At 37.0% G+C, this 20304-nt stretch overlaps 2 protein-coding genes across 9 annotated transcripts; both read right to left on the reverse strand.

Moving 5' to 3' along the window:
• Window positions 1-555: 555 nt before the first annotated feature.
• On the reverse strand, window positions 556-10680 carry LOC109636767 (interferon-induced, double-stranded RNA-activated protein kinase-like). Its single transcript, XM_069539264.1, has 16 exons — window positions 9290-10680; window positions 8001-8126; window positions 7781-7924; window positions 6419-6551; window positions 5922-6016; window positions 5549-5639; window positions 5172-5197; window positions 5030-5081; window positions 4578-4621; window positions 4324-4443; window positions 4123-4224; window positions 3813-4008; window positions 3085-3225; window positions 2067-2165; window positions 1754-1816; window positions 556-1472 (listed from the first exon to the last, which is right to left on the reverse strand). The coding sequence occupies exons 1-16, from the start codon at window positions 9394-9396 to the stop codon at window positions 1335-1337; spliced, it is 1677 nt and encodes a 558-aa protein (XP_069395365.1). The 5' UTR covers window positions 9397-10680; the 3' UTR covers window positions 556-1334.
• Window positions 10681-10859: 179 nt separating this feature from the next.
• Window positions 10860-20019, reverse strand: LOC109636756 (interferon-induced, double-stranded RNA-activated protein kinase). 8 transcript variants are annotated; one of them, XR_011246140.1, is made up of 19 exons: window positions 19775-20019; window positions 18654-18780; window positions 17911-18077; window positions 17709-17832; window positions 16955-17028; window positions 16737-16871; window positions 16514-16646; window positions 15519-15574; window positions 15350-15431; window positions 14650-14681; window positions 14305-14347; window positions 14135-14211; window positions 13912-14031; window positions 13650-13778; window positions 12770-12986; window positions 12531-12682; window positions 12322-12417; window positions 11589-11651; window positions 10860-11365 (listed from the first exon to the last, which is right to left on the reverse strand). XR_011246140.1 is itself a non-coding variant. In XM_069539262.1 (19 exons), the coding sequence occupies exons 1-19, from the start codon at window positions 19879-19881 to the stop codon at window positions 11228-11230; spliced, it is 2061 nt and encodes a 686-aa protein (XP_069395363.1). In that variant the 5' UTR covers window positions 19882-20019; the 3' UTR covers window positions 10860-11227. The 8 variants fall into 8 exon arrangements, 5 of the variants coding, with proteins under 5 accessions (XP_069395363.1, XP_069395361.1, XP_069395362.1 ...); XR_011246139.1 differs by having other exon boundaries at window positions 12322-12414; window positions 15350-15434; window positions 19775-20017; XR_011246138.1 differs by having other exon boundaries at window positions 15350-15434; window positions 19775-20017.
• Between the last annotated feature and the right edge of the window lie 285 nt (window positions 20020-20304).

Consider the following 20304-nt stretch of genomic DNA (forward strand, 5'->3'; position numbering starts at 1 on the left):
TGACTGGTGATAACAAACAAAAAAGTATTTTCTGTAGCTGTGGATCAGACCTGCACAGTCAGCGACTTTTGGATCATTCTTCCTACAGAATAGTCTGGATGTAATTTCTCTGTCTTTACTTTCTCTGCACAGTTAAGGTCCAGGCTCTGACTCAAAAAGTTGAGTCACCACTTCTGTGGTCAAATAACTTTGGTTGTCAGGGTCTATGTCCTGTAGCATCACCCAGCCTTATTTGACCAGTTAGATTATTCATGGCACAGAAGAAAACGTCTCACAAAGTACTCAACACTGGCCCTGAGGAAATTACATTGTCTTACATTGATTTCCTGGACACTTAACCTTAACTATAGTTACAGAATTACAGAACCCCTCTCTTTAACACTTACAAAATTACACCACTAATGCCTGTAGTGAGGTAGTCCCTTTAAATGTCTATCACACTCATAAAAATATCTTAAGATGAATCAACCATGATTTGAACTTTGACCTATGCACATCACACCAAAACACTGAGTGAGTTACAGGATCCCTTTTAAAGCAGTTCAGTCAGACAACTCACATTCAAGCGTTTATTGCAACAGTACAACAGGTTAGTGTTTGACGTCAAGGATCCGACTTAATCACTCCCCCCAGATATGATTACATCGATATGATGGGAGTGATGAGCAAATGCTTTTAAACCCCCCGTCGAAGCTTGCAGGTGGATGCTGGGGCGGTGGAGGGGCTGAAGCAACTTGCAGCGAAACTGACGTAGCAGCAGTGCAAGCAAAGGGATTGATGGGAAATTTTCTCTGCTTAAATAGACCGCCTAATAAGGTTGGTGTGTATTATAGAGGAATGTGGAGAGTGATGTATGTCACATGGTGTGTGTCACATGATTGGAGAAGCACAACTCGAGTTGGCCGACTGGTCGCAGCTTTGTCCAAAAAAAATGAACACAAAACTTTATAATTGACTCTGATGGCTGCTACAGCTGTGGTAGAGACTTGAAAAGGTTGAGAACGACTGTTCTGGAGCAAAGATGTGATTTCATGTAAAAGTTTTAAAATCATGATAAACTCTATTTTATGTTTCATTCATGCTCCTGTTTGCACAACAAAGTGTGCTGAGCAAATCATAGAGCCCAAAACTGCCACCCATTGTCATAGCCATGTGAGAATGTCTGTTTGTGTGTGTGAGTGTAGTAGAGTATGAGTAGTTTGTGGGCTACAGATCTCAGGTTAAAGCGCAATAAAAGCTACCAAATGTTTTCCAACAAAAGTATAAAACAGTTACTACATCAAAATACATAATCAGAGAAGACAGATGCTTATAGCCTCCTGCGTGTGTGACTGTCAGACTGTAACATTTTGCTGATGCTCGGTTTTTTGAGGGTTGAGTATGTGAGCCAACTTTTCCAGCTCTGCTTTAAGTGTACTTGCTTCAGCTCGTTGTCTTGGCTCCTTACACAGCATCAACTTCATTATTTGGTTCTGGGAAAAAAAAAAAAACGTTGTTCAAGCAACGAGATTATTTCTGCAACATTTCTGAAACTCAGACTTTACTAGACCAAAGTAAAAAAAAAAAAGAATAAAATCTTCTCGTAACACTGTTGTGTGTGCTGCTTGATATTTTACATTGCTGTCATTATATTATATTTCAGCCTCCCTGCTCCTCTGTTGCTGACCATCATGGCGAACTGACACCCTTAGGGGTAAACTCTGCTGCATGTGATGAAAGAAGAAGTCAGGATAAAAAGAATATGGATCTTTACCTCTTGAGAAAAAGCAATTGGAAACTTTTCGGGCAACTTCTGATTTCTGGCATCTCTGAAAACCTGGTTTATGCAGTGATAAAAAGAATGAAAGGGGCAAGTTAGTAAACTTGGCATATCGTAATAATGCTGTGTTGAACATTGCAAATAAAAGCAAGAAAGATTAAATAAGATCAACAATAAAGCTCCTTCACATCTACTAAAAAGAGCTCAGCTACTGGTGTAAGTTTAAACTGCTTTCCTGTTTGTATGTAACAGACATTGGCCTGGGTCACGATCTTTAATAATAATAATCTGTAAATGGACAACTCACCTCCCCTCTTTCATGGCCAGTAGAGATTTTCCAGAGGAGTTCAAAGTATATCAGCCCGAAGGTGAATATGTCCACCTTCCGGTCATAGATGTTCCCAAACTTGTGTAGAAAAATAATAATGCAGTATTAAGGTGATGCATTTATATTAACAAGTTATTTCAAAAGTAACCAACCCTCTACTGACTATTTTTACATTTTATTAAATGTTTTTCTTTTCTCATTGGTAACAATTTATTTTAATATTTTTTGGCCAATATAATGTAAATTTAATTTCGTGCAATCTTAAAAACAGCTTTCAATAGTTCCCCTACTGTTTGTCTTCATTTCTTAAGTTTTAACGTGTAAAGCTCTAACTGGTTTGCACTCTCGACTCGTCTTAGTCTCCTTATATAATGATCCTGTATTATAGAGGTCACTAGTAGGTGGGCCGTGATCCAGACGCTGTCCTATCTGGATCAGGACATATCACTGAAAATTGTGAAGTTTTGACAGACCTATTGCATTCGTTGTAAATCATCTCAGCATCAGCATGCTGGTCCATAATGATACACGCACTGTGTTAGAAGATATTATTAAAACTATTAATGGCTTGGCTCTGCAACTCCGCTGTTCAATGGTATCTGAACGTAATTTGCTGTAAGTTGTTCAATTTCTTTTGCAATTGAAGGTTCTTATGGAACTCATGCAAACACAACTAAAGCTGTTGGTGTTCGTACACATGGGTCAGAGTTTGTGTGGAAAGTTTGTTTATATAAATCCCAACGTCTGAATGAGAAGTGGCGTACGCCCTGTTTTGTGTGTAGGCAACTGTTAGAAATGAGACCCCTGATCTCAACATCACTGACTGTGTGTGTCCAGAGGAACTGCACTGTTTTAAAGGGTGGAAAAACAATTACTGAATTTAATGTAGGTTCGTGTTTTATGTGAGGGTGAATGTGTTGTATAACAGAATGGGTACAGGATGGGAGCATTGGATGCATTTTAAACCAATAATACAGGACAATCCAAGCCATCTCACTTGTTCGGGAGCCATGTAAGAAATGGTTCCTTTTTCGGTAGTTCGCTCCATTGGGTTTTCATCATCGTCAGCATCAGCAGTGACCAGACCAAAGTCTCCAATCTTCACTGTTCCATCCTTTCCAAACATGATGTTGGCAGGCTAACCATTGGAGAGACAAAGCAGAAATTAATACAACAATTAACATCGAGCTCCTTTAATGATGTGTAATGATCTCCACCAAGGAGATATTTGGTGGTGTTCTAGTTATAGTGACATAACAATATGGCCAGAAACAACAAAGAAATGCAATCGTCTTTTGCTTCCAAAGTAAATTATCTCAACATCTAATGGATGTACCATACAGATATCGAGATGACACAAAAGATATGACCATATCAGATATAAGATCATGGCATTTATGAGACTGACAGAGTGAAATGTCTTAACAGCTGGATGGAACTGTGTTCTAAAATATGGTCTGAGAAACTCAGTATTATAAAATTAATTTCAAAAAAATCCAAGCAGAACATTCAAATGAAAAAGACAAACTCAACCTGAGAATTTTAATTCTAAGGCAGCTTCAAACAGTAAATAACATGACTTGCTTCAGGGGTTTTCCTTCAACATGTATCCTGAATGTGTGGGAAGTAAGTGCAAGTTCACAAAAACACTTTGATGGTACATGAATCACAAATCTCCAGTGCCTGTACTGGTCAATTAAAGACATTGGAAGAACTTTGTCTGACCTTCAGGTCCCTGTGGATGAGTTTTTTGGAGTGAATGTACTCGACTCCACTGACTATTTGTTGAGCGATGGTTAGACTCTCTTGTCTTCTCTTGGAGTTGCGATGAGTTTCTGTATTCCTCTCTTGTATCCAGTGTCTAAGTGTTTTGGAGTCACATAGCTCCATCTGAATGTAGAGGGATTGTGGCGATGATTCCCTGATAGGAAACAAAAAACATTTGGTGCAATGTCACCCATTCATTTTTAGTAAATAAAAAGAGTATGTATTGGTGGTTGAGACCTACCGAGAAGAGCGGCTATTGTCTGCTTACCTGTCCTTCTTGTATCCTGTATCCTCCATCCAACAAGTGTAGTATCGCACAATGTTGTTGTGAGAAAGTTCTGATAATGCCTTCACCTCTCGCAGACATTTTCTGATCAAAAATGGAAATGGAGACAATCCTGGTGTGAATCAGTTACTGAAAAATTACTTAAACAAATATGTACACTAAAGAGTTGCATACTCAACTTACCCTTTACTACGGACAACCTTGACGGCATAATTCTTGTCCAGCAATATTTCTCTTGCTTTGTACACATGACCGTAGGCTCCTTTCCCAAGACACTTTATGGAATCGAAATCTGATGTAAATCTGTAGAGGTTTACAATTTTTTAACCATAATAGTAAAAAAAAAACACGTAAATGTCTTGTACATGACTCCAATTACCAGAAAATAAAATGTGTAAATTACAATCCTTCTTAATTTCTGTTTATTTTTGTCTTACCTTGACTCTCTCATATCTCTCATCCTCTTGTTTTCCACAGCAACCTTAGAGAATAAAGTGGATAAAAGATATGCATTTAAAATCGATGGTTTTGGAAGTATGTATGTCCACAATGTTGAGTAGCTACAGCGACAGTCTGTCAGAGCATCTCCAGCTTTGCCAGATGGATGATAATTATATTTGACCAATAATTTAGCCCTCTGTATGATGTACAATCAATAATGTCGTTATAATCAGTATAAAACATATGAATCCTGTTTTTACATGGCGTGTGACAATGGTCTATTGATAAGGTGACATCACAATTGGTCGTTTTCTTTATATTGTCAAAGACAAACTAACTAACTACTACTGTTATTATGCAGGATTTCATGTATATTACATATACAGTTTTAAAGCGATGACAGACAGAACTGATACTTGGTTGGGTTCGAAGAATCTTTGAATATTACCCAGTCATTTGAACCTGTTGCAGTGCTTTGTAACTGTGGCTCAGCAGACTCTCTGCAAGAAACCAACATTACCAGCCTTTAGCTTCACTTTTACTGGAAGCTCTACAATCTATTTAATACCAGTGTCACTGAAGAAACTTACGATGATGATGGTTCAGACACAGGTGACTGCAATGCATAAAAAAGATTATAAGGTGTTACAATTCATTCATTCATTATAAGTCAGGCTATAGTTATAAGTCAGGATATAGTTACTAATACAGACTTATAAGTCAGGCTATAGTTACTGATACAGACTTTAGTATTAGTACCTAGGCTTAAATGCCTTATGATCAAGGCTTTCAAAATAAAAGCAGACACCCAGCTGGCCACATGTGGCACAAAGCTGGTCTCTACAACACAGACAGAATTGAACCTTTCTTCCTCTTACAATACTATTTTTTCTTTTTATATAGTAATCCTGATGAGTGTGAACTATTGCTTAAACCGATACAATTTTTTTTAAACGAGAGAACAGACCTGATCATTGAGAGGGTTTGATAAGTCCATGAATACTATGGAGTCACTTGTACTCATTGGTTCGTTTTGTGACGATGACTTCATGGGGTCCCTAGTAGAAAACAATGACAGACATAAGCACAGATTTCTCAGTATATAGTGATATTTCAATAATACTCTAGTGCTCAGTATATATAAATTCACAGTATATATTCATATTTCAATATATTTAATGCTCAGTATATATAAATTCACAGTATTTATTCATATTTCAATATATTTAATGCTCAGTATATATAAATTCTTAGTATATATTACATTTTCAATAATACTTTAGTGCTTGGTATATATAAATACTTAATCTGAACATTTAGTAATGTCCATAAGTGCTTACGATGAAGTTGATGTCAAGTTCGATGAAGAAGTCGAGGGTGAAGTTGATGGCATCATATCAGCATCATCTTCGGACACAGTGGACCTAAAGGAAACCTAAAGTGTTTGACATAACATTAATAAATATTTGATTGGTTTTTGCCAATTTATTAAAAAAGCTGATTTAAGATCTTCTGCAGCCACTGTTAATATGAGCCTTTATCACAGCTACAGTTTGCTGTAAAAAAACTGTGATGAACCTCATTCTTCTGTTACAATTATCTCTGCCAAAACGTTCTGCATTGCTGTTCGTCTGTCTGTTAGCAGGATTACTCAAAAACTACTAAACCTATTTCCATGAAATTCTGTGGAGGGGTGGGGCACGACCCAGGAAAGAACACATTACTTTTTGGAGCCGATCCAGACTGGGATATCCAGGATTTTTCCTTCACTTTTCTTTAAAATCCTCCCTCCTAGTTATTACATTTGATAATACAGAGAGAAGAAACTATTCAATACCTTGCTGTCCCAGTCCGACTGTTCTTGAAGAGCAGACCAGGCCTGCTCAGCAGCATTTTGTTTGGCTTTCTTGATAGTCTTACCCTCACCCGCAGGGTATTCCTTGTTGTCAATTACTACTTTGTAGGAGAATCTGTGTTGACAGGGATGAAATATTTAGATTTAGATTAATCATGTTGTGTTAAATGTTTTTGTCTTGAATCTATCATGACTTTTCAGTCAGTATCTGCAGACAGCATAGACTGTATATAAAGACGGACAACATGACTGCCCCCCCAAACTGAAGCCAAATAATCTTCATCTCCCCCTGGTGACTGGCTGCAGTATAGGTTATAAATCCTGCCGCCTAAAAAGTCGAATAGATTTTTGTCAAAGATGGTTTTAACATTTTAGGTAGTTCTTACCAAGGCCGTAGTCATGAAGTGATCATTGGGGGGGAACAAAATCTCACGACTCATCATCAACACGCAAGATAAATTTTATGTATTTTGTGATTTAAAACATGTTTTATACTGTATTGTGAGTCTAATGTGTGTTTGGTAATATAAACATGTTTATGTGTTAATTTAATATAACTTCATATATACTATTTTTTATATTTTTAAAAATACAAATATATATATATATATATATATATATATATATATAATTGTCTATCAAATTATATAAAATATACATAAATATCCTTAAGTTAGCATGTGTACATTAGACTTAAGACAGCAAACACAATGTTTTTTATTTTATGGTATTATTTTTTTATTATTATTATTTTCAGTTATTTTAGAAAAAGGTTTAGCAAATTGGTTTTGATTGATCCTACACTAAACTTCTCTTCAGTCATCTTTTCTCCTCCTCTCCTCCTCTCTACTCTTCTCCTCTCTCCTCTTTTCTGCAGTCATCTCTCCTCTCTTCTCCTCCCCTCTCCTCTCTGCTCTTTTTAGCTTGTCATCATAGTATAACAGTTTTATTATTACTATTCGGCCAGTCTACAATTCAGTTCATTGGGGACAATTCGACCATATTTAAACATTGGGGGGGACTATCAAGGGATCATTTTCTTGGTAAGTTTGGTTCAAAGTATTATTTGATGCTATAAAAACAGGGTGAAACATGATTGACTGAAACTGATTTGTGATTGACCGTACATGTGTATCAGTGGGACCTTGAAACAGCAGCTCCACACCATGATCACTAATGTATAGACTGCGTCTAAAAAACGTCAAAATCCCAAGATGGCAGCAGTGCCCCTACCTGGGACATTTTGGCTTCATTTTTCTAGGAGGAAGTGGAGAAGTTGTCCATCTTTATATACAGATCAGTTGTGTATATTCAGCTTACAGAGGTAATTTCAGTTGTACTCACTGCGAGCTATGTGGTTGACCACGTCTTTTCGCTTGGATGTAATTATGGGTGAGCATTGTTTTCTGACAGTAGTGGTTGAGAATTCCTATGAAATTTGTCTCTTTAAAGCTGTTGTCATCCACACTCTGCATTGTTACCTCATTGCTGCAATAAACGAGTAACACTTCACATTAATGACATATCAAAATGAAACCATGAAATGCCACTGTGATATACTCACCTGGCATATTGGTTGCCCAACAAGCATGTCAGGGCATTTTGAGCAGCGTTACGCTTGGCTTGCTTCTTGTTCCTCCCCACACCTTCGGGATACACCTGACCATTGCAGACTACCCTCTGGGTGAATCTGTGGAGGCATTTACCAAATCTTAATCAGTAAAGTTGACCTGAGAAGGCATTAGTGGGGTGGGAAAGTGGTTTTAATAACATAAATTACACTAATACTTCTTGGAATTGCTATTTGAACTCATCGTCTTTGTTGTGACGACTGTGTCTTACTCACATACTAAAGACTTGTTCAGTTTTGCTTGCGTCTAAAAGCTGAAACTTTCACATTGCGTTTAGTAATGCACAGTCCTGCATCCTTAATTCAAACAGCTAAAGTTTTAGGTAATTGAACTCTTCTTTTTGTTTAACTCCTCTATCACATGTACCTGATCACTCTTCACTGTTCACTTTACAAATTTTTTATTGATCCAGAGGCAGAAAGGAATTAAAGGACAAATTAATGTGTGTAAACCTATATATGGGTGAATTAGCAATTTTGACTCCTTCTATGACTCCGATATGCAATATGTTTTAGACATTAGATCAACACATTATACCTTTCTGTAATCCTGGAGAAGTTTTCTAACCACACCCAAAGAAAGAATGGTGACATACTCAGAGGAGACATGACACAGCTTTTAGTGTTCTTTATGCCAAAAAAGGTACTTTTGGATCATCTCTGTCCTGGAGAGCTACTGATCATGTGCTATTATAAGTTGACAGACATGGACAGACTGTATCTACCATTAACTCCTGTCTGACAACTACAGATCACATGCTGCATCTCTTTAGTTTCTTCTTTTTTACTTCAGGAGGGAGAGAATTTAAATGACTGTTTAGCCAAAGCATGATGTCCCACATTATCAAGCATGTTTGATAAAGTGTGACAACCAAACAATGTTTAAATCCTTTACCTTGGTCTGAATTATGTCACTGACCTTTTCATGCAAATCCAGGTGGGGGTCTAAATGACCCTTTCTGTGACATCGCCCCAATAAAGTCATGTGACTGTCATGTCATGTCATGTGATGTCCATGCTACCCTAAGGTAAAAGTCCTGTTGACTTGATTTGGATGGGACAGGAGATAAACAGGCGGAAGCTTCGGTGTCCCAGATGACCTGAATCACTCCGAATGATTTGGACTGTAAGTAAAAACCTGAGACAATCCTGCAGCTGTATATTTAGAGTCATGGTATTCTAATAGCTTCATGATTGAATCTAACACGTGTGTATGAACTTACATCTTATCATGGTCGGGTCCCGCGGAGCCCACGTCTTCAAAAATCACCTCGTAGCCTGTTTTCTGTCCGTACTCGTTTAGCGCAGCTACGTAGTTTACAGATTCCATGATGGACGCAGCGGTCGAAGATCGATCTTAAATGACGTAAAGAGATAACAGCAATCAAAGCCCTAAGGTCTATGTGTTTCTCTGTCTTCTCCTCACCTGTGTCCAGCTCTCACTGCTCTTCCTGCACATGCACTTCCTCTTTTGTTTCAGCTCAGTAGGTTTCGATTTCCTCGGATAGACGCTGTTCACGTTCATCAGTTTTTTTTATGTTTGTACTTTATTCAACATTGAATAGTTTACAAACACTAGGACAAAGGCAATATGATGATGATGATATGAGTATAATGATTAACAGTCAAAATAAAACATGAATAATAAAACCAATACATAATCATTTAAATGATGAAGATGTATAGTAAACGGTGAAAAATGAAATATGATTAATACGACTAATACATAATAATACAAATACAAATTAGGCATCACCAAAAAGTACCACAGTCAGTGCCCGTAGCTGCAGGTATATTACGTGTTATTGGTTGAAATATAATCCTCTTATTTGAACCAACCAACACCCTCAGATAAGACAAGAAAAGATCAAACTTTATTGATGCCATTGACTCACTTGTTACAGCAACATTTCACAATTGAAATGTTGTCCAACAGAGTTAGACAAGAGAGTAAGTGATATGTACGAAAAAGAGGCAGTAAAGTCATCAAGGAGAATGTACAGAATACAGATAAAAAAATTAATAAATACAGATATGTACACATTTCACAAAGCTCAGAAGTCCTATGTTGTTACACTTTTTCTTAGCTCCTGCTCATTCTTTATTATTTAATATTTTCCAAACGATGATCTTCAGAGCTTTCTTTCTTTTTTATTAATGTCCTTTCAGACGACACACTGAGATAAACTACACATCGTTGTATCATTCTTTCATGAACCTTCAAACCTTCAACACTTCAAAATAAAATACCTTAACTACAATAATTACTTCTCCAAAATTGTAAGCAGAATTACACAAAAACTACAGAACCAATTTCAAACAAACATGATGCAGGGACGGGGTCTGGGCCTGGGAAAAATCCATAAGACTTTGGTGCAGATTCAGTTCAAGGATTCAAGATTATTTTTAACACTTTCACAATGCAACATGTAGCATCTTTCAGCTCAAGGACTCTTGATTTTTAAAAATCTGCCATATTTACTAGGCTGATACAATTTGCTCCTTTCCACAAAAGGAAGGACACATGCAAGCTAGTTTGTCAACTCACGTGTGAAAGGTCCCTGTGACGTGCCTCTCTCTCTGCAATCCTCTGTCATACACACTCTCCCAAACTGGCAGTCTCACAATTCCCTTGCTTGTTGACTCCTCCCTGCCCCGCGTCAGTATCGCTGCCTTTTTTTTCTTTTCTATTTCTACTAAACAAACTAGACAAACTTGTTTGATTGTTCGACCTTAGCGGAGGTATGAGTTCTACTGAGTGCCATTCAAGAATAAAAGAACAGAGTCAGATCATAGTTGGTATATTTATGATTTATTGTCTTAAGACCAGTGCTGTGTCAACACAGGCAGGATGCTCAGACACAGAGTACACACCCAGAAGAAATGATTCTGTCATGAACTGTAAATGCAGCCATGTGACCTCCCTTTAACATATTTAACCAACAAAGAGCCACTTATTTCAACAGCAGCTGTCAAAATGATTGTACAGCCATGTCATGATTATTTGTTAAACATGAATAATGATGCAGTTTTAATCTAGTTCAGCGTAGTTCATGAATTTAAAAAGACACTCCCCTTAGCATATGAAGTATTATCAACTATGACTCCTGATTGTGATGACTCATGCTTTTGTCTTCTGTTTGAGTGTTTGCTTCATTTATTTAGACAGAGTAACTTTCATGAGGCTTGTTTTTGAGTGTGGTGAATTTATAGGTGCACTCTTCTATGTCCTTCTTCAGTTTACCAGCCTCAGGTCGGTCCTCTGGCTTCAAACACAGCATTGACTTTATTATTTGACTCTGCAACGACAAAAATAAATAAATAAATAAAGCTGTACTTGTTCTCCAAGTTAAATTGATTAGGGCAACCAATCAAAGCACACTTATGTTTTTTTGCTCATCATCCATCCAAACACCTTTACCTCAGCCTCAACTACTGACCTGTGGTTGGTCATCACAAACTGCTGCCACCTGTGGAAAAACTGTTTCATGTGTCAAGTAAAATGAAAGAAAGCTTCTCTACCTCTGGGAGAAAACTTTGAGAAAATCCTTGAGGAAGTTTCTGGTTTCGGGCATCGTCCCAAATCTGAAATACAGCAAAATCATAAAAGCGAGGAAGAACATGTGTTTTCTGTAATAAAAATGAAGAAACACGTACAAAATAATGTGACTGATGGATGAATTCAATTTAGCTGCTTCAGTTTCGGGTCCTTATATGTGCATTATTGCTCAATGTCCCAATGTAGACATGAAGACACTTTTTAACCTTAAATGGGTTATTCCTATTTGAGTGGGCCAAATTTCTGCTCGATTGGCCATTGGTGAACACTGCAGAGCAGATGATAACTGTCTCAATCTTGCTCTATATTGTTTTTTTTAACTTTCTGTTAATAATATAATGCTGCCTTTTTCTTTTTATGTAAACCAACTTTATTTTAAATTTTACGGAGGTTTGAAACATTACCACTTGTAAAAATTCTTTAAACTTGTCAACATCTTTACAGTTTTGACCAGTTTTTAATAATTGGCAAGTAAATAAAAAAAATGTCTTGTAATTTTATAAATGTTTTATTGTAATTTGACAAACTAAAAACTGTAAACAAAATTAATTTGGTCATAAAATTGCAGTTAAAGATGCTAAAAATAATCTTTTTTACAGTGTAGTGTGAACTGTACAGTGATCTTAGAACCTTCAAAGTGGTGTAACACTGACATGCTGTGCAGTGTATAGCATAATGTGTCTGAGAACAACTCACCATTTTCTTCTCTCCTGACAGGTTCCAAAGAAGTTCAAAATAAATTAACCCCAGAGCAAATATGTCCACTTTTCTGTCGTAAGTGCTCCTGCTCTTCTGTCATGAAAACACAGTATTAAAAAAAAAAGAGCAGCACTGCTTGTTAAAGCTCCCTTTGACCACCATAATTCAATAATACTGAGGAAACCTAACTTAATATCCATTCGTACCATCTCACCTGCTCAGGAGCCATGTAGGATGGGGTTCCTTTGTACTCCGTTCTCTCGATCAGGTTTTCAGCATCGTCGTCATTCTCAGCAGTGACCAGACCAAAGTCTCCAATCTTTACTTGTCCCTCCCGCCCAAACAGGATGTTGGCAGGCTAAGCAGAGGAAAGACAAACGCACAAAGATGTAGCTTCTGGAGTGACGTGATGGATAAAGTTATGATTTTACCCACGTCGTCTAACCTTCAGATCTCTGTGGATGAACATCTTGGAGTGAATGTACTCGACTCCACTGACTATTTGCCCTGCAATGGATTGACTCTCTTCTCTTCTCTTTGAGTCTCGCAAGGATTTCTTCACATTCTGCATGTTTTTCTCATCGATCCACACTCTGAGTGTTTTGGTGTCACACAACTCCATCTGAATGTAGAGGTACTTAACAGATGAACTACCACTTGACCTGGAAAGTTAAGAATTACTTTTATGTCACTTTTTTCTATAACATACATTGTTTGTAGGTTACGACAGAGTATTAGGGCCACTTAAAGGGTGGGGGACTGAGATTTCCAGAATAAAGTTGTAATATGAAAAAAAGTACTAATTTTCCAAACTTTAAGTCATCATTTTATAGCATTAAAGTCATAATTATGAGTTGAAATATTTTGAGGAAAAAAGTCGTTTTTTATTTACAAGATATAGTTTTTCAAGAAAAAAACAATAATTGCATGAGAAAAAAGTCACTACATCAGGAGAATGAAATCTTTTTTAGGCCTTATAAGATTTTAGGCTCTTTTGGTGGAAGAAATGTTTGGTAGTTAACTGCAGGACTGTCGTGGGTTTCATCTGTGTGATATTCAAAGAGGTTTTGTAGTTTCTCATGAAACAATGAGACCGGTTCAAGATTTTGGATCCAGGAGTGGATGCAATTTCCTTGATGCTTATTCCCTAAAAAGTTTATTGTCTTAATTCTCTAATATTATTTTATTTTATTTTTTCATTAAATTACAATCTAAGTCTTGTAATATTATGACTTACTTCTCAATTGTGAAATTATTCTCGTAATATTACTACAATATTCTCGAAATCTCCTCAAAAAGGATTTTATCAAGTGTGAAAGACTTACTGAGAGGAACTGCTACTGTCAGCTGAACTGTCCATTTGGTACCTGGAATCCTCCATCCAACATGTGTAGTATCGCACAATATTGCAGTGCTGGAGGTCTGATAGTGTTGCCACCTCTCGCAGAGCTTTTCTGATCCAATGAAGAACAAGAACATGGCTCAGTTCATAAAACTGAAAACTTATTTTGTACTGCATCTGGCATCTGGCAAAAATTCTTCCCAAATAAAAAGCCAACACAACGCTTATAAAAAAAAAAGACTCACTCTTTGCAGCGGACGATCTTTACAGCACAGTACTTGTCCAGCAGTTTTTCCTTTGCCTTGAAAACATAACCAAAGGCTCCTTTGCCGAGATGCTCTATGGCATCAAAGTCTGATGTAAATCTAAGATAAACACAATTTATGTTGAAGCAAAAAAGTTAAAACTATAACAAATGAGCAACACACAAACTATAAAGCTACAAAAATACTGAAAACATTTGCATACCTTGACATTACTGACTGCGCTGCTGTTTTCTTACATTGACTGTTCCCTGGAGTCTTGCCATGGAAATTAGTTATAGCCTTGACGCATGAGATAAAGTCAAAATATAGAGATTAAAAATTTAAGCAAAAAACCTCAAAATAAACTGACATTATCAGCATCTTGTTACTTACCTCCATGCTCTTTCTCTGCACATTTTGGAAATTTGCTGCAAGTCTACGATATCAAAATATAATGACAGGGCAGTGAGGTCAGTGGCGGATTGAGGACTTATGGCCCCTGAATTAGAAAATATTTCCTTGTTCAAACACATCCTGTACTTGGCTTAGAAATAAGTGTTCTTAACAAATTGTCATATTTATTGTTAGTTGTTGGTAAGTGACTTCCACATTTAAAAAAGGAGTACTGAAAGGACAAGGCCACATCTGGGGCAAGAACCTCTCTGACCCTCCCCAGGATCCACCCCTAATTAGCGTTCAATTAAAGTTTGTATTGCAGCTTTGCAGTGGACAGCTTACCTTATTTTGGGCTTGACATCAGGACTTTGAGCCTTTGTAATGGGAAATAAAAAACTATTATCAGTTATACAGGTACCTGTTTAACTCTTATGGATTTCTGATGGTAATCTATTAATCACTTTCTGACATTGGAATAGTCGAGGCTGGTTAAAGGGATCGTTCACCGAGAAAAATAAAATTCACTCGTTATCTACTCACCACTATCATTAAAACTTCCTATTCGACTCGAAACAAGGTCATTTAAGCCTAAAAGTCCACTGGAAGTGTCTAAGCTAGTAGATGTAGCCCCATGATGGTGTGTCCAAAGGTCCGTGACCACCGTTTTCAGTCGAATATGAATGTTGGGGCTTGCGGACACTTGAATGACAACACATGAGCAATATGGAGGCCTGTTAAGTTTTTTATGTTGTTTTATTACATCTGAAGTGTAGGTCACCATTAACTTCAATTGTATTGAAATCTGCTGCAACAAAGTCTACCCCTGAGAATCCAGAAGTGTTTTGTGGACTCAAACACTTCACCATCGGCACAGTGGTGAATAGATAATGAATGAATCTTAATTCTACTGTGAACAATCCCTTTAAGTAAAACTGATTTCGACTTGAACAGTGAATTAAACCACCTTAGGATACTGTAACTTCTGCAAAAGCGTGTGTGTTACAAACTTGAGGATGAGAGGATTACACAGGAAATAACAGACCTGATTTTTGGGAGGTTTTGGTGAAATGGTGAAAACACCTGAGTCACTTGTAGCTATCTGCTTGCTTTTTGACTGTACATCACTGCTTGGGGAGAACATTAAAACACATCATTACGATAATCTCAACTTTAAACATCGCCATCTGTTGTACTCTAGTTCAGAGCCTTACGGTGAGTTTGATAGTGTGGGCAGACTGGCTGACGAACTTTCACCGGACACAGTTACCTGAGAGGACAAAGGAAGAAGTGTTCAGCTGTTACACAGTACACATTAGTGTGAAAATTAATGTATTGCTGCTTTCAGTCGTGCACTGAAGTCTGCACATTTTCCTGAAATTTTCCAGAGGGGCTGTATGTGAGAACGCAAACATCTAAGTCAGATGTTCCAGACATTTTTTTGAATTTTTCCTGCCAGACCTCTAATAAAGCGTCCAATATAGAAGCAAAATGTCAGCGAGTGGGCAGGTTGATGACGTTCCGAACATATATCTGAAGTATGAGGAAGTATGAACATCAATTTGAATGACAAATGATGCGTTACATTTTGAAACATGAAAATCTATTATAGTAGGAGGTGGTTCCAAAACTTTTTAAAACCACAGTGTCCATTCATGATAATTATTTTTCAGGATCAGTTCAGGTTCTGTGAGTGTTTCCTAACTTTATATACTTGCTCTGTTTGTGTCATACACCATTGTCGCTTTGCCATGAGTTTTTCGTCAGTGACTTTGATATTGATTGTTTATTTCGTCTGAAATGTTTAAAAACCTAAGATTAAAATGTTGTGAATGTAAATGTTGAAAAAAAAATTCTGTGGTGAAACATTATGAACAAGAATTACTTAACATCCATGTCATTCCAGACTCATACTGTGCGTAGTGAAGAATCTGTATGAATTTAATTATAGTGAGTGTATTCATTTTGTTTGACCAAAATCTAATCCTTAACTGGTATCCCCAGGTTAACTTTACTATCAGCAACCTTATTCTCAATCTTTATTCTTATATTACTTTATTGTCAAAATATTTTTTCTTCATATTACCCTAATACTCATTGTTTAAGCACATCACATTAATAAGTAAGTTAACAGGGTCAAGCATAAAATGAGCACATGCAAATAAAAACCATAATCTATCATATTCCACACGAATGAATGAATGAAAACCTTGTTGTCATAGTCGGTCTGCTCTTGAAGATCAGCCCAGGCCAGCTGAGCTGCATTTTGTTTGGCTTCTTTCACAGTCTTCCCCTCACCCACAGGGTAGTCCTTATTGTTGATCACCAACTTGTAGAAGAATCTGTGCAGGCAGGGAGGAAATGTTTAGAATGTTGTGTTAAGTTTTCATTCAGTGTGTGTATTCATGTTACAGAGGTTCAGTCGTACTCACTGGGGGTTGTGTGCTTGACCGCATCTTTTCTCTAAGACGTAATCGTGCGAGCGCTTTGTTTTCTGACAGTACTGGTTGAGTATGCCAATGTAATTTCCACCTTCTGTCTTTAGACTGAGGCTGTTTGTCCTATCACTGCAATACCAAGACAAATCGGAACACTAATTAGAAAACGTCTCAGAACAGAAGCAGAATGAAACAAAACAATTTGCTCTCACCAGATTTCTATCACATCTTGTTTGGCTTCCTCTTTTTGCTGGCTTGAAGTGCCACCATATTTCTCATCTGCGGTCTTGAAAATAAAAAGTGTGATTTCAATTATGATTCAATGAATGGAGCCTGGCCAACATTTAAAAAACCTTGAACACTTACAACTTTTCATTAAGGTCTTTACACATCATGTCTGCGTATTTCCTATGTGTTTACAATAAAATCAGTCATCCAATAAAAATCTTCACTCTCAATTGTATTGGCTTTGAAAGTCTGAAGTAGGAGATAAAATGGAATCCAGCACTGAGGATGATGACCTTCTCACTTCTTTAAAACAGAAAATGAAAACATTGTGTCCAATCCTGAGAAGCTGAATTTCATCTTCTGATCAAGAAGCTGTGAAATTATCACAATCACTTCCAAGTCTACTTCTGGATGTCAGTGGTCCAGTTTGACGACTATAGAAACGGAGGCTGTATATATTAAAAGGGAAAAAGCATAATCCATGATCCAATTGAACCCGGCCAGCGGCAAGGACACACACTAGGCCTTTATCATAGCAACAGAGTACAAACCAGAGACAGGGAAATCTCTGAAATAAGTTCTCAAACAACTGTCTTTAATGAAGGAGGAATCTGCGTAAACATTTATTTTTAAACTATTGCAATTTTGGAGTAAAGATTTACATTTATGACCAGGCATTTCAATCCACTCTGCACTTTACGAAGCATTGTCATTGGGCCTTGTATAATCAGTTCTTACCTCAATAACTTTACTTCCACATATCTCATGATATACAAGCTTTGCTGCTTCCTCCTTGGCTTCCTTCCTTGTTTTACCATAGCCAGCTGGAAACTTCTTATCACCAACCTCAAAGCTACAGCAACTAGCATATCACAAACATTTTATTTAATACATTCAGAAATATTGACTGATCAAAGAATGAATATTGGTGGAACCTTACTTAGAAGCATTGATTGGTCCCAGTCTGGTTGACTCCACAGGCCGTATGAACACCTTGTTCTTGTTACCGTATTCATTGAGCCAACAGACATAACTGTTGTTACTGATGATCGTCTGATGAATCGGTGCAGTGGAAGCTTCTGCTGTATTTTCTGTCTGCTGAGAAAGCTACAAAGCATATTCATGGACATGTGCAATGCATATACTGTATATAAACAGGAGTAATGTGTCTCCACTTCCTCCCACTATCCAGAAATGAAGCCAAAATGTCCTTTACATAAACACTGTCATCTTGTATCAATGACCTAATTTGAAAGCAGTCTGTGCAGAAGGGAACAGGAATTGAGGTCCCGCCGAAACATCTTTTTCCACCAGTCACAAATCAGTCTCAGCTGTCAATCATGATCATCACCCCATTTCTATAGCATCGAAAAACTAGTTAAAGCCAAACTTACTAGAAAAATTAACGCTAGAGCCTACATCAGTGTAATAAGAAGCTTATATCCTTGAAAGTCTTGAAAGGTGGCCACCAATTATAAACATTATATAAGCATATAATTATTATCATACAAAAATAAAAAATACTAAGGACTTTTTATTTTGGTCCATGTCCATGACCTGTACTTTGCTTTTGAGAAGCATATCATGCCATCCATCTTTACACAGAGTCCATGGGTTTGTCTTATGTACACTGGAATACAAATCCTCACACATAGATAAATAACGCAGCATTTAAAATCTTACACAAACGGATGATTCCTCCAACAGGCCTCTCAGGGCATTTTGAGCTGCGTTCTGTCTGGCCTCCTTCTTATTGTTCCCCGTGCCATCAGGAAACACCTTGTTGTTCACGATTGCTCTTATGGTAAACCTGAGGAGAAATTATAAGACAATGATGTTGTAGTGATGGAGGTTGCATTACAAAGACATGAATCTGCAAACTTGATTAATATCCGTAAAGGTGGAGTTATTAGCTTGACACAGTGTTGGACCTCCTAAGGCTCTCATCAGTAAACTAGAGAGCTTGAGACTCTGGTGCTAACTGTAAATTCGTCATTTATTTTATTCAATATTAACAATATGTTTATTACTCTTCAATTAATTTTCACTCCAACACTAGGGCTGGTCATCTTTTTATTACAACATCGATGCTAAAGTCACTGTTTAGTCAACATTGATGCTCATGAAACTATTAAAGCCTTTTATTGTTGAATAATGTACTAGTAGATTTCCAACAGCAGTTTTCAATAGGGCTGGGTGATTAACAAATATATTATAATTTTAATCAATAGCAAAATAATTAATTTCCAATGTGTATCAATGTAATGTTTATGCATTGTGCACACAAAGGGAGGGGGTAGCAAAAATATGACCATATTGCGTAGTTTTTCTCAATGTACACAATAACAATAGATATCATCTTTAAGTGACTTTTGAAGGAATATATTGACTGTGACACAAGTTGCACATGCGGTTTAAATGCAGTAGTAGTTGACAAAAGGTGTGGATTCCAGGAAAAAGCACACTGAATAAATATACCTGACCTGTAAGCAACTAAAAAAATACACTTTCTAATATGCCTACAAACAAAAAACTTATTTCACAGATGTTAGTTCTTATTTGATTTTGGCTGCCAACTTTACACCTGGGATGACTTTACTCTTAACTATTAGGTAACTCGTGGGGTGTTGTTATGAGTATGCACTGACATAAACTCAATAAAATAAATGAATACACCATAGGTATACACACATAGTCTCCAACAGAAGGTGGAGGTAATATATCTGTCTTTTATTCCCTGACCTATGGAAATAACACATCTGTGCATGACCGTGCATGACCGTGCAGATTCTTTCAAAACTCACGTTTTAATGTGGTCTGGCCCATCAGCTCCAACGTCCTCATATCTCAGCACAGAGCGACTTCTCTGGGCATGTTCGTTTAGTTTAGTCACGTAGTTTATGGCTGCCATTTTAATCTACCGATATCCGCTCATGTTACATTCACAATAATAGTAGTAATCAACTAAAGCAAAGAGTAAGATCTCAGCATGGGCTCCTCTCACTCTGCCTCCGCCATGTCTGTGTCGGAACTGAAACCAGCGTCACTTCACTTAGTTTCGTTTTCCAGGTTCAACGTCAAGTAAAATGGTGCCTTCAAGGGAACTCTGAAATATAACAACTCGTTAAACAAACACGGAGATTAGTCATTTTTGTGTTATTATTCATTGATTACTTATACAGTATATACAATTACACTTTATTAACACAAAAACTTAAAGATACGGAAAATTTGAATTTAAGTAGATATAAATTTAAAATATTGTTTTTGTTTATTTTGTTCATTTCAGTGAAATCCCCAAAAATAATTTTGCAAAACAATACAACGAGATGAA

The sequence above is a fragment of the Paralichthys olivaceus genome, chromosome 14 (assembly GCF_024713975.1).
Source record: "Paralichthys olivaceus isolate ysfri-2021 chromosome 14, ASM2471397v2, whole genome shotgun sequence".
Classification (NCBI taxonomy): domain Eukaryota; kingdom Metazoa; phylum Chordata; class Actinopteri; order Pleuronectiformes; family Paralichthyidae; genus Paralichthys; species Paralichthys olivaceus.